This window comes from Pithys albifrons, chromosome 2 (genome assembly GCF_047495875.1).
Source record: "Pithys albifrons albifrons isolate INPA30051 chromosome 2, PitAlb_v1, whole genome shotgun sequence".
NCBI classification, from domain to species: Eukaryota; Metazoa; Chordata; class Aves; order Passeriformes; family Thamnophilidae; genus Pithys; species Pithys albifrons.
In genome coordinates, this window is record NC_092459.1 from 65,520,872 (window position 1) to 65,533,115 (window position 12,244).

Here is a 12,244-nt window from a genome sequence, read left to right on the forward strand (position 1 = left end):
GAACCACAGATACAAATCATGGTTTGCATTATTCATCCTTTGCATCATGTCAAAATCAAGAAGGAATTGAGAACATGTCCTCTTTCTGTGAACTGCATTTAAATCAAAAGCAGCACATCCTAGGGCACATTAATGACTAAAAGGAAGGTGAGTTAACACTCTTCTTCTTGGCAGGAAGGAGAATACTAGTTCAGGATTTTCCTCTGGGCATTTCACTTTACCTCTTTGTGCTGATGGTTAATTCCACAGTCCCTCCACACTCAAAAACCCTGGAGCTTGTCACCCTGTCACAAAAACACTGTACATGTGGACAGAACTGCTGCCAGCTGGAAGCTCCAGAGCCTACCATGCAGAGTCGCCCTGGCTGCAGGCATTTCAAACTTGCTGACGATAAAACATTTCAGGAATCATCCAGGTGGCCTCCATCAGCAGTGCTGGTGCACACGTGCTGTGTGCTTGTTTCCCTCCAGAAAACATCATGTAATGGGCTCTATGCCCTCAAGCTGACCAGTTTGAAGGGAAATAGTAAATAAGCAGACCATTCCTGCTGTGCAAACAGAAAGCATCCATACAGCACATCAGACTTCTCTGCGAAGCACCCACAACTGTTGGTGGGTTTCCAAGATACAGGTGTTGGCCCCTGGTTCCTCTGCTCAAACTCTGGTGGTCTTCTACTGACTGGATCCTGGAAACAATGGGACAAGTGACTCAGTGGTCCAGCCAATCCATTTTACCAAGCTGTTCTGGCTTAGAGGTGATAGCAACAGCCCAGTAAAACATCATTGCACCTGTTATAAAAAGATAAAACTCTAATGCTTGCAAGCAGCAGGTCACTGAGGTCACTGGATTCAACTATGGACAGCAGGCAGAACTGCGCACAGTCTGTTCCCCAAAACATACAGATGAGAACAACATAAATTCCAAACAGCCACATAAAACTCCACATACATTCCGTATATTATTAACAGACTTTGTAACTGCTGCAATACATGAGTTGACTGAAAATGGACACATAGTTCCAGTCAGTTAGTAAACCAGTATTTTTATACATACTTGCTTTTTTTTGGACATGTGAAGTCCTGCTGAAGGTAAAAAAAAACCCACAAAACGAGGCAGACACCTAGATACAGCTTCCTCTCAATTTGTTTTATTTGGCAAAGTAGCAGTTCAGACAGTTCACACAGCATTTATTCAAGCTCTTCAAATCTTCTGCATTTCAACTTGTCCTCGTCTCCAAGTTTTTACTTCAGAACCATTGCTCCATCATGGAGGAGTTTCCGTTTTCCAATTCCTAAATGCTACTCCTGGATACTCCTTTCTGTCCAAGTACCTTGATTATCACCAACCCCTTCAGTGGAATGGGTGCACTACTCCCAACAGCCTTGGTCCCTGAAGCCTTACACCTCCTGAAGTGGTGCTCCCAAAAAAGCTGTCACTGGGTCTCAGTTTTAACACCACCTCTGAGTCAGGCTAGCTTATTACACTGTGTCCAGAGACAGGAATTTGGATACAGTTGAGTTCATATCTTTCATTTAACTGATTAAATTAGTGAGAAGATGTAAATAAAGCTAAACTCAAATTGAAAGATACAGTGACAGAAGGTTGAACGTTAGCATGCATCAGTTAAGATATTTCACTTCAACACCAAGACTAGATTCACAGTTGATTGTGGGTTAGTACAAATTTGTCAGACGCAAGTGGGTTTTTCTGGATTGTATTTTCTAGAATACACGCTATATTAATTTCCTTATAAGATTAATCTTGTGTATGTGCTCCCAGGCTGCAGTCAGATCAGGAGGTGGTACATTAACTCCCAAAACTATAAATAAATAATACATATCTTTTACAGAGAAATAGGATGGGGCTGACCTTCAAAAGGAAGATTATTTAAAATGTTCCTTTTTCATATTCAGAGGCCTTTGAATTTTAATTTTTATGCTTCCAGGGATTAATCCCAGCACAAAATTTTTGCTCTTCCACCATAAAAAGTCTTTTTTTAATGCAAGTTATTTTAGTCTATAAACCTTTCTACAATTAAAAAAAAAGAGAAAATAATGTTAACATGCTGTTTAATTCCTGGTTGCTCAAATCTGAGCAAGATGACTGAAGACACACTTTCCCCCTTTCCCAAAGCAGCCCACCTTACAGCACTGCTTCGCAATTTGCTGTTGGCATTTTACAGCACCAAAACAGAAAACTTAGGGCAAAAAAATGTTTACAGCCTTCCAACTATTCGTCTATATAAAAATTGAGCAAGTGCATCCATCTGTATTTAGTAGTCCATGATTCTTTCTGCATGTATGATGTTTTCCTTATATAAAAATTTAGAATTAATTTTCTAAAAAGCCAGAATTTTTCCTTGGTGCCCACAGTTGGAAAATGAGAATGTTAATACAGCAAATGGCTTTGCCAAAAGCAACTCTCTCTTAGAACCAAACAGGATTTTGCTTTTTCATAAAGAACAAAAAGCAATTATGTCTCAGTAGTCTACTCCATACTGATCCTAACCTTCCACATAAGGACACAATCCCCCTTTTGCTTCCAAGTTTAGCTGGCAAAGCAGCATTGCATAAACTCTTCAGTGATTGGGACACAGCTTACACCGTATTTATGGAGATAAATATATGCGTATCATACCAGTAGTGAGCTATAAACGAAAACAGAATTTCGAGATTCCGTTAATTAACTTTAGAAGGAAAGGGAAAACCACGTCTGTTATGTCCAACTTGAACAGCAATGTTTGATAAGAGCGGCCACCCACCTCTGATGTCTTGAAGTTTAATATATACAAATGCCTGGTTTTAAGGTAAAAAAGCAGCTGATTGTATCTACTACATGCTAGTCTATGACACCATGTCAAAAGCTTAAAAAGGAAGTTCATCTCCTTTTAGTAGCATCTAGCAGACATCGGAACACAGAAAACCTGGTATTACCTACGTAGTGTTGAAAGGTGCACAGAAGCAGTTTTACCAAGGGACACAGGAGCTGAAAGAAGTGAGTGTTCAAGCACCCCCATCAAAATTAGAGTTCACAAGCTATAGGTCTTTATCTGCAGTTTTGCAGAAATTCACTTTGAACAGATGAAAGTGAAATAAAGGCATGTTAAATAAAACAGTGCCCACATAAAACTTTCCATCATTTCTTTATCAGATTTGCCTTGAGCATCTAAAAAAATAAAACAAACACCACGCTTTTCCATGCTGATAACAACAGTATAACGAAGTCCAAAACAAGCTGCAATGCTGTTGGTTTTCAAAAAGCTTTTAGAACTGGAGATGAGCAGTCCACTGTAACACTATGTTTGGGTCAAGATGATGTAGCTTTTACAATTCATCCCTGTAGAAAGAAAACACATGCAGTTATGTTTTTTCTCCCCCTAGAAATCATATTTGAAAAGTTTTGATATTGAATCAGATTACATTTAAGCAGTCATGCACATCAGCAAAACTTAAAATCTCTTCAAGCATTTAAGAAAACAAACCCAACAAAACACCAAATGAAAGGCAACAGCAATCCCATATCATCTATACCATCTCATTCTATTATGCGATTTATTGTGAAATATGGGTCCTCTTATTTTACATTTAATGGATCAATTGCTTTAATGAACATCCCCCACACTGCACACCTAGTTACACAGTTACCTGTCATCCAGATTCTGCTGGCTACACACTGGCGAGAAACTGAGCCAACTTGCTAGACAGAGTATTTGGCAAAAACCATCCTCTGTAGCTGCCAAAAAGGCAAGTTCAGCTTCAGATGTAGTCTCTCAAGAAAGCTAGGAACACAGTCTCGCATCCACATCATGCAGTTTGTACCACTCATTTCAGAGAGGAGCTCAAATAACTCCTGAAGGAGCTACGATAAATCAGGAGTAGGTTATGGAAAGGGTGTGTGGGGGTGGTGTGTGTATGTGTGTGTCAAAAGCAGATTCAGTTAGGAGTAAGGATGCAGCAAGAAGACTCTCTAAGTCACTAGGAGGAACCCAGAAAATACAAGCATTTGTTCCTGCAGGACATTTAAAAACACTAAATCAGGAAACCCATAGAACCCATATTCCAACGCTAAAGTTATCATATAGTTGTGAGTTGTTTAAATATTTCTAAAGCATTAACTTCAGTGCAAAACGTCCACCAAATCTCAGAGCTGTGCACTGTGCTGCTATGAACGCTGGAAAACTCAAATAGAAGTGTTTGCCTTTTTTCTTTACACAAGTCACAAATGATCTATAAATTCACAATGAGTTTGCTGCAATTTTTCCTTTAGTAGGTGAATCACCCTCATCAGCCAAAGCAAACAGTGTCTGAATTAGAAAAAACTTCACTAATGTGATTGCTGGCTCCACACACAATAGTATTTCCAGCTATCATGCAAACTAACCTGCAGAAATATAGTTCTACATGCAAACAGAACCTTTAAATTACAAAGCCATTATTATTCTTCAGGAATCATATAGCATGGAATGACAGCATGCAAAACATTCTAAAAGCAACTGAAAAGCCTGTAGAAACTAGTGCTTAAATGACTAGATTTCTATCTAATGCAGTTGGGATGTAAACCTTGTGATTTGTGAGGGATAAATATTTGCATTCTTTGCACTTTGCACTGCCTCCTAATAGTAAGGTACTAATCATACAGCTTCAGAGTGCCGCAGTAATTAGACTGCAGAAAGATGAAGAAGGGGGAAGAACACTTCTTGGCAGGGGTAAAGAAAAATCTGTTTACAGCCAAAGGTTTGGAAGCTCTCCATACTTCCCTGTCTCACAGAATGGGTATTTGCTTACTTTAAACAGATAAAAATAAATGAACATCTGATACCCAGTTTAAAATGCAGTGCCAGTGAATTCAGAACAAAGTGCTTCATTCATCCTTACTGCTTCCAGGAGAAGCCTCATCAGTTAATATTCATAACTTTAAAAAGCACATGTAAGTAATGACTACTGCTATTGCTGGTTCAGTCTCATATGCCTAATTGTGGCTGTGATTTTCATCCTGATTCCTACCATACACTCTCACAGCTTTATGAAAGCCTGGGCTTTCACTGTGACAAGCAATGCTTAATCCTACAAGCCCAAGTCAGATCCTCAAGAAACTGTAAGCCTAAGAAAAATTCTTTATTTACTCTGAAACTATTAAACATGGTAATTTTACCCAACCACAGATGTTGGCATCGTTTTGCATAATGCTGCTAACTCACTTAATGTATGTGAAGTGTGGGTTTGTTTTTGCCTTTACAAAATGGTATTTCCACTTAAAATACATAATTACTATATAAATCTGTAATTTTAAAAAAACTATACTAACATGCCAGTGTTTTAATTGTTGGTATTTTGCATTGCTCTAACATATTCCTCACCACTACATCCAAGATGTAATTTTCAAAATAAAGATTTTTATATTCTGTTTATTAGACCATTTATTAAGGGGATCAGGTTCCCTCAAGAGATTTTTCCACTTATTCTTTGCTACTCATTAATCTAACAACAGCATGCCAGCCCAAAACAATCCATGATACACATGTTAAAATTATACAGCATTTATTTGCTACTGCTAGGAGCAGCTGAGCTTATATGTGTATTATTGGATTATCTATACACATATTAGAAGGTTCCAGAAAAGTCTCAGATCTAGACAGGTAGGTAACAGTTGTCAGCTTTCTACCTGAAGTGAACAGCTTGCAGACATAAATATATATTCCAAACCAGCATCAGCTGACCCGAACTTCAGTTGTATGGAGCAGAAGCTGCAAAGCTATGAAATCCACATTTCAACTACTGGTAAGAATCAGGACACATGCCTGTCATCCTCCCAGTGGCAAAAACATCAATCCTGCTACAAAGCTTAAAAGGACACTCAAAAGACAACTGCTATTTTGTTGTTAAAAATATCCAGTTGTCCTCTAGAGCCATAGGGAAGATCTACTAGTAATTTGTATTTTTCTCCTTTTTTCTGGTCATGACTATTTGCTATGATTCTCACTCTCCACCTTCATATACACACTCCTTCCAATCTGCTTACTAGCTCCAGCCTAGCAAGCAATGTATATATTTAGGGTTTAAGTCACCACCATAGTCCTTTTCAGGCCCTTGGAATTCTAGCAAGAGAACCACTTGTCTCTTAACTATGGCATCAAAGCAGCTTCATAAGCTCAAGTTAAAGCAAATTTCAGAAGTCATTAGCTCAAAATTATGATTCTAGAAATAAATTTAAGAAAATTGAAAAAATTTGGCTTACTAGTAGGAAAAACATATACATGTATATTCCACACTTCCAATTGTGAGTATCCAGGAACAAACTAAGAAACATTCTCAGAAAAATCCAATAGGTAACATTTCAGGTAAATGCCAGGGTTCGTAAAGAAAAAAATAAATCACAAATCTTATCAACTGTAAGTTTGGGATACAAGTAAGTCATGTAGCTTTGTGATCCCTCACCATCTCTTTAGTGGAAGGCTTTCTAATTAAATATTTGAACAAGTCTTTATAAATTCATTTGAAGTCTGTATCTCAGTCTTTTTGATCCACTTCAATTTTCTTGTCATTAGGCAGCATTTGACTTGCCCTTTTTGATACATCATTCATCACACTGTCACTACTGACACGGCAATTCAGAGTGCAGCCTAACAGGAAATAGAAATACAGCATATACCTACTGTTTCAGCAGCCAATTATTTTCCCTTTATAACTTTAAAGGTAACTAGATGCAATATTTAGACTTGTACCATTTTAATCTGTAAAGGGGCTATTATAAATTATTTATTGTTTGCTATGATCAACCATAAAACAGAGTAGGTTTAAATGACGAAGAAAAGGAATTTTCTCTGCAATCTACTGTGTCAGTTATATCACATGCGTTTTTGTATTGGGTTTGCATGGACAGGTTTTGGTAGTGGGGAGGCTACAGGGGTGGCTTCTGTGAGAAGCTGCCAAAGTTTCCCCCAACGTCCAGCAGAGGCAACACCAGCAGACTCCAAGATGGACCCACCGCTGGCAAAGGCCAAGCCAATCAGGAATGATAGTAATGCCTCTGTGATAACATTTCTAAGAAGGAAAAAAAAAGTTATTGGGCAGATGAAAATTGCAGCCAAAGAAGAGTGGAATGAGAACATGTGAAGAACTCTGCAGACACCCAGATCAGTGCAGAAGGGCAGGCAGGTGCTCCAGATGCTTGAGCTGAGGTTCCCCTGCAGTCCATGGTGAAGACCATGGTGGAGCAGCTGTGCCTCTGCAGCACTTGGGGATCCACTGGGGTGCAGAGATCCACCTGCAGCCCATGGAGGAGACCCCACTGGAGCAGGTGGATGCCCAAAACAGGGCTATGAACTGATGGAGAACCCCTGGGAAACCCATGCTGAAGCAGGCTCCTAACAGGACCTGCAGACCTGTGTAGAGAGGAGTCCATGTTGGGCAGGTTTCCTGGCAGGCCTTGTGACCCTGGGGGGGGACCCACACTGGAGCCGTCTGTTCCTAAAGGACTGCACCCTGTGGAAAGTGCCCCACATTGGAGCAGTTCACAAAGAACTGTAACCCGTAGGATGAACTTACACCAGAGAAGTTTGTGGAAAACTGTCTGTCATGTGAGACACCCCACACTGGAGCAGGGGAAGGACTCCTCTTCCTGAGAGCAGAAGAAACAACCTGTGATGAACTGACTGTAATCCCCATTCCCCTGCGCCACTGTGGAGAATGAGGCAGAGCTCAGGAAGGAGGGAAGGGTGGCGGAAATGTGTTTTTAAGATTTACTTCTCATTAACCTGCTCTGATTTTGATTGGCAGTAAATTCAATTATTATCCCCGAGTCAAACCTATTTTGCCTGGGATGGTAACCAGTGAGGGAACTCACCCCATCCTTAACTCATGAGCCTTTAGTTACATTTCCTCTCCTCTGCCCAAGTGCAGAGGGGAGTGATGAAGCAGCTTTGATGAGCACCTGGCATTCAGCCAGGGTCAAACCACCACAATAATACATTTTAAATTTAACATAAAACGTTTTGTGCAGAGATTGTTTTTGCCAAAGTAAAATAAAAACTTTAACCATAATCATTACTCTGCATAGCCTGAAGAACTCCATGCAAACAGTATCTGCTAATTTCAAAGCAAGTTGGACAACTAGCTCATCAGGGGCATTTGAAACACTGAATAAGAATTTCTAATTGGAAACATATTAAAATATATCCTAATAAATACATTTTCCAAAAGGGTGGTTAATCATGTTTTATGTACAGGTAGGTGGGATACAGTTACAACCCTAGTGTAATCACTGCAGGTTTGGCTCAGAAAGGTTGTACTATCATAGTAATTTTGTATTTTATCAGCAAATATGAATTTAGCATGATATTTATAAATAATTTCTACTAATGCAATATTTTAAGGTTAAAGTAGTTATTAACTTTTTTAAATAGCTGTCTCCCTGGAAATCAAATAAAAAATGCAACACAGACTCATTGCCAAGTGTCACTCATATTGTTATTCTCTTATTTCTATTTGTATCAGCAATAGTGTGGCCAGCAAGACAAGGTATACCCTTTAAGAGATGCGTAAAAGTGATGGTTTAGTGATGGATTTGGCATTGCTGAGTTTACAGTCAGACTCAATGACCTTAAAGGTCTTTTCCAACCTACATGATTCTATGGTTCTATGACTTTTAAAATTGTCTTTCTATATAAGTACTAAGCAAACTCTAATTGAGAAGTAAAACCAGAGAGATCCTATTTTACACAAGAACTATCAATAAGGCAGCCAAAAAGCCACATTCTCAACTGTGCAACACAAGAGACTTTCTCTCCTCCCTACCTACCAGTAAGAAAAAAACCCAACTGATAAGTTTTATGTGAAAGAATAAACATCCTCACCAGTAAAACCACATAATTGGGCATCTACTGCTGGATCTCTGGCATACTAAGCATTGTTTTATTTTGTACAGAGACAGGGTTCCTGTGTATATTCTGCTTCCAAATGTCTTAGGGATTCCCACTAAAATTTGGAGCTTAAAAATACTGCAACTGAACCCAAACTAGAAAGTTACGGACTAAATTTAAAGAAATCCAACAGTATTCACAAAATATGATTCTTTGGCATGACAATATAAATGTATTGAAATCCAAAGAATCTTTTCATTCCAGCTACTCCAGACTTTTTTTTGCTAGAAGTTCCAGTTTTACATAATGAAGAATGAAACAAAGCATCTGAAGGCAGGTTTGACTACAAACACCACTTAGTGTTAGCACACAGTTCTCTGCTGTGCTGCTTTGCAAAGAGCACCTTGGAGACCCATTAAGGAACTGTAGTAACTTCGCCAACATGTGAATGGCTAAGCAAAAATTTAATCTGCTTCTTGCTTGCTAAGTGGAAGGTCTGCTAGCCTGGGAAATTGCTGTTGGCCTATCAATTGTATCGTGTGGAGGGACGCTATTTCCCAATGGGATGAAAGAGTTACCTGCATTAGGAATGAAATCACATAATGGAAACTAAAAGAATGACAAACTAGACACACATGATTGAGCTACTCTGAAAATGACAACTCTTTAATGAATTTTAGATTTACAACTAGAGCCTCTCATACACTACAGCTCTCTATGACAGAAAGACATACTGATGCTCTTTTAGAAGAGTCTCAGAGCTCTGCTCACAGATCTTCAACAAAATTTAGTAAAGATTAACTGAAATCTAGGAAGAGCAGAAAAACACCTCTTTTGGTTTTGATGCCAGCATAAATAAGAAATGCTGATTTATAATTAGGAGTTTCCTTCAAGCATCTGGCTGACTACATAGTTTGGACTCACCAATAACAAAAAACTACAAAATAGGAAGATGTGAGTTTTTGTCAAGTCAGCAGTGCACTGGCATGTATCCTAGAAAACGGAATGGGAATCTTCTTCAGATCACAAAAAGGACAATTACAGAAAAAACAAACATTGCAAGAACTGGCCTTCTGAGATTTTCTTTAACAGACATTTCCAAGTCTGAACCAAATTTAAATGTACCTATCAAGAAAAAGACTCTATGCCACTGTAGACTGAGATAATAGTTCAGGATAAGCACTTTTATTTTCTGATAACACCAATGTAAATTCTTAAATTATAAATAAATAAATAAATTAGAAAGTATTTCAGAAAAGAACAGGAACTGGTAAGAAAATCTGGGAAAAACTGAGCTAGCAGATAAAACGGAATACCGAACCACAGAAGAGATGCAAAGACCCTGGAATTCCAGTCCTCTATACAGTACACCACCTTCACCCGTAGCAAAAGATAAACCGTGTCATTCCAGAAACGCTTCTTAGGAATAGTGTTTTTTGAATACATTCACTGGTACCAAAAAAATCCAATTGTTGCTATAATCAGATTGAGTGGATGTGCAGAAAAATCTGCAAAATCTCTCTAAAAAAAAGAAGGCTTAAGAAGAATACTTCTCTATTCTAGAGTAAGCAGAGCATGGACTCCAAACTTAAACAGAATCCACAATATTTGCCAGAGGAGGAAACCAACCACAAAGCAAAACTTTTAAAGCCTTACAAGAGGCAGGAAATCCCCAAGTACCACACTGAGGGAATACTGGCAATATTCTAGGCCAAAGTATTCATTTGCATAAGGAACACAAAACATCTGAATAGCAAGCATGCTTCACAAGCTTTGAACTAAGCAGTAACTCAGTGGAATTGTTCTAAAAGTAATTTGTACATGGTGGCTATATAGTCTCCAAGAAACACTGAAATAAGGTTTCAGTAGCAGCAGTATGCCAACTGCTTTATTTGTATCTTTTACAAATATTTTGATAGGTTACACTTTAAGTATTCAAGTATCCAAATAACAAGATATACTCCAGAATATTACAGGGAAAAAAAGCCAAAAATCTAAATTTAGGAGTTATAAAGCTCAAGAGTTGTTTCAGAGCTCAGTGCACATCTATGCCCTTCATTAGTGCTGATGATACATTCACAAGCATTTTCTGCCAGGAAGCAAAACGGCACTGCTGCTTTGTTCCTTCGCATACTAATACCTACCATGGCTTAAGCCGACAGCTCTGTTAGGTCTATGTTACCAGCTGTTCAATTCTGCAAACTGGAAGGTTTACTACCTCTAGAAAGGCCTTAGAGTTTGCTGTGTTGGCAAACACAAATACATCCCCATCAGAGACATATGACATACTTCTAAGAACGTAACTGAGAAAATTTTCTGGACACTACTCAGCTACTTTTATACTTTAGGGAAGAAGGGATTACCTTCTCCAGTTTTTGCTACTTGCAGGCTGAAGAAAAAGTGCTTGTGAGATTATCTGTATTTTCCACAAGGGATTTTACAAAGATTCTTCTTCATTTGTAGCACTTCACAAAAATAAAAAATGAACACCCAATTACCACTAACTTACAGGACAAAACAATATTTATTAAGAAGAATTTTACACTTCACCCTAATTACTGGGCAACATAGTTATAAAAAGTTAATTAGGAGGGAAGTTTAACCTTAGAAAATACTGTGTTTAAAACAACAAATAAGAATCTTCAACACACCAATGACTAAAAGAAAACATGTCCAAAAGACACAAAGTGCAATCCATGCAATATTTTTCTCCTGCTTTTAAATTAACTCAAACTTAGCATAACCTCCTTTTGGTGATGTAGCAATGCAGACTGAGTCACTTTTCACGGTATGGAGGAGCAGAAAGCAATGACAGCAGCAAAGGCAGGCCTTGCAGTCTATCTGCTTAAAATTCACACCCTTTCACCTTGCATGTGTGTGGAAGAAGTAAGTGGAACAGAAAATCACTTCCACCTGGACCACTGCTTCTCTTTATCTGTTAAAGGCACATATATCACTCCCATCAGAGGCTTCATTTTGACACTGCCATCTTCTAGTTTGTCATACTGTTCGAGCATCTGGTTTCCCCCAGCAGGGCCAACTGGTAATATCAATCTTCCGCCAGGTTTTAACTGGTCTATAAGCTAGAACACAACACAGAAATTAGAATGTAACCAGCCACTTCAGAGAAGCTGGATCCAAAGTTTGTCACAGTATAGCTTTGCCATTATGTATCTCTCTACTTTTATGCAGTAGATATCTACTTCCATTCAGAAAAATAAAAAATGCACTGAAAATGAGAGTATCACAGCAGCATGGTAAAACAACTGATATTATAAAAACATTCACAGTAACTTAGTACATTTCTGAATGACAATAAAATACTAGTATTAACTGGGTTGGTTGCAGTATTATTTCCTATGTAATGGGTAAAAACATGTAAATGAC

The 12,244-nt window shown here is 38.4% G+C and overlaps 1 protein-coding gene across 3 annotated transcripts in view; it reads right to left on the reverse strand.

Moving 5' to 3' along the window:
* Window positions 1-1,125: 1,125 nt before the first annotated feature.
* PCMT1 (protein-L-isoaspartate (D-aspartate) O-methyltransferase) overlaps window positions 1,126-12,244 on the reverse strand; it is a 36,269-nt gene continuing 25,150 nt past the window's right edge. The window contains exons 7-8 of one of the 3 annotated variants that reach the window (XM_071549333.1): window positions 11,771-11,940; window positions 1,126-3,336 (exon numbers count right to left, since the gene is read on the reverse strand). In XM_071549333.1, coding sequence (XP_071405434.1) covers window positions 3,324-3,336; window positions 11,771-11,940 — 183 coding nt within the window. In that variant the 3' untranslated portion in view covers window positions 1,126-3,323. Of the gene's footprint in view, window positions 3,337-11,723; window positions 11,941-12,244 lie in introns of all 3 variants that reach the window. The other 2 variants (XM_071549334.1, XM_071549336.1) reach the window with 2 other exon arrangements.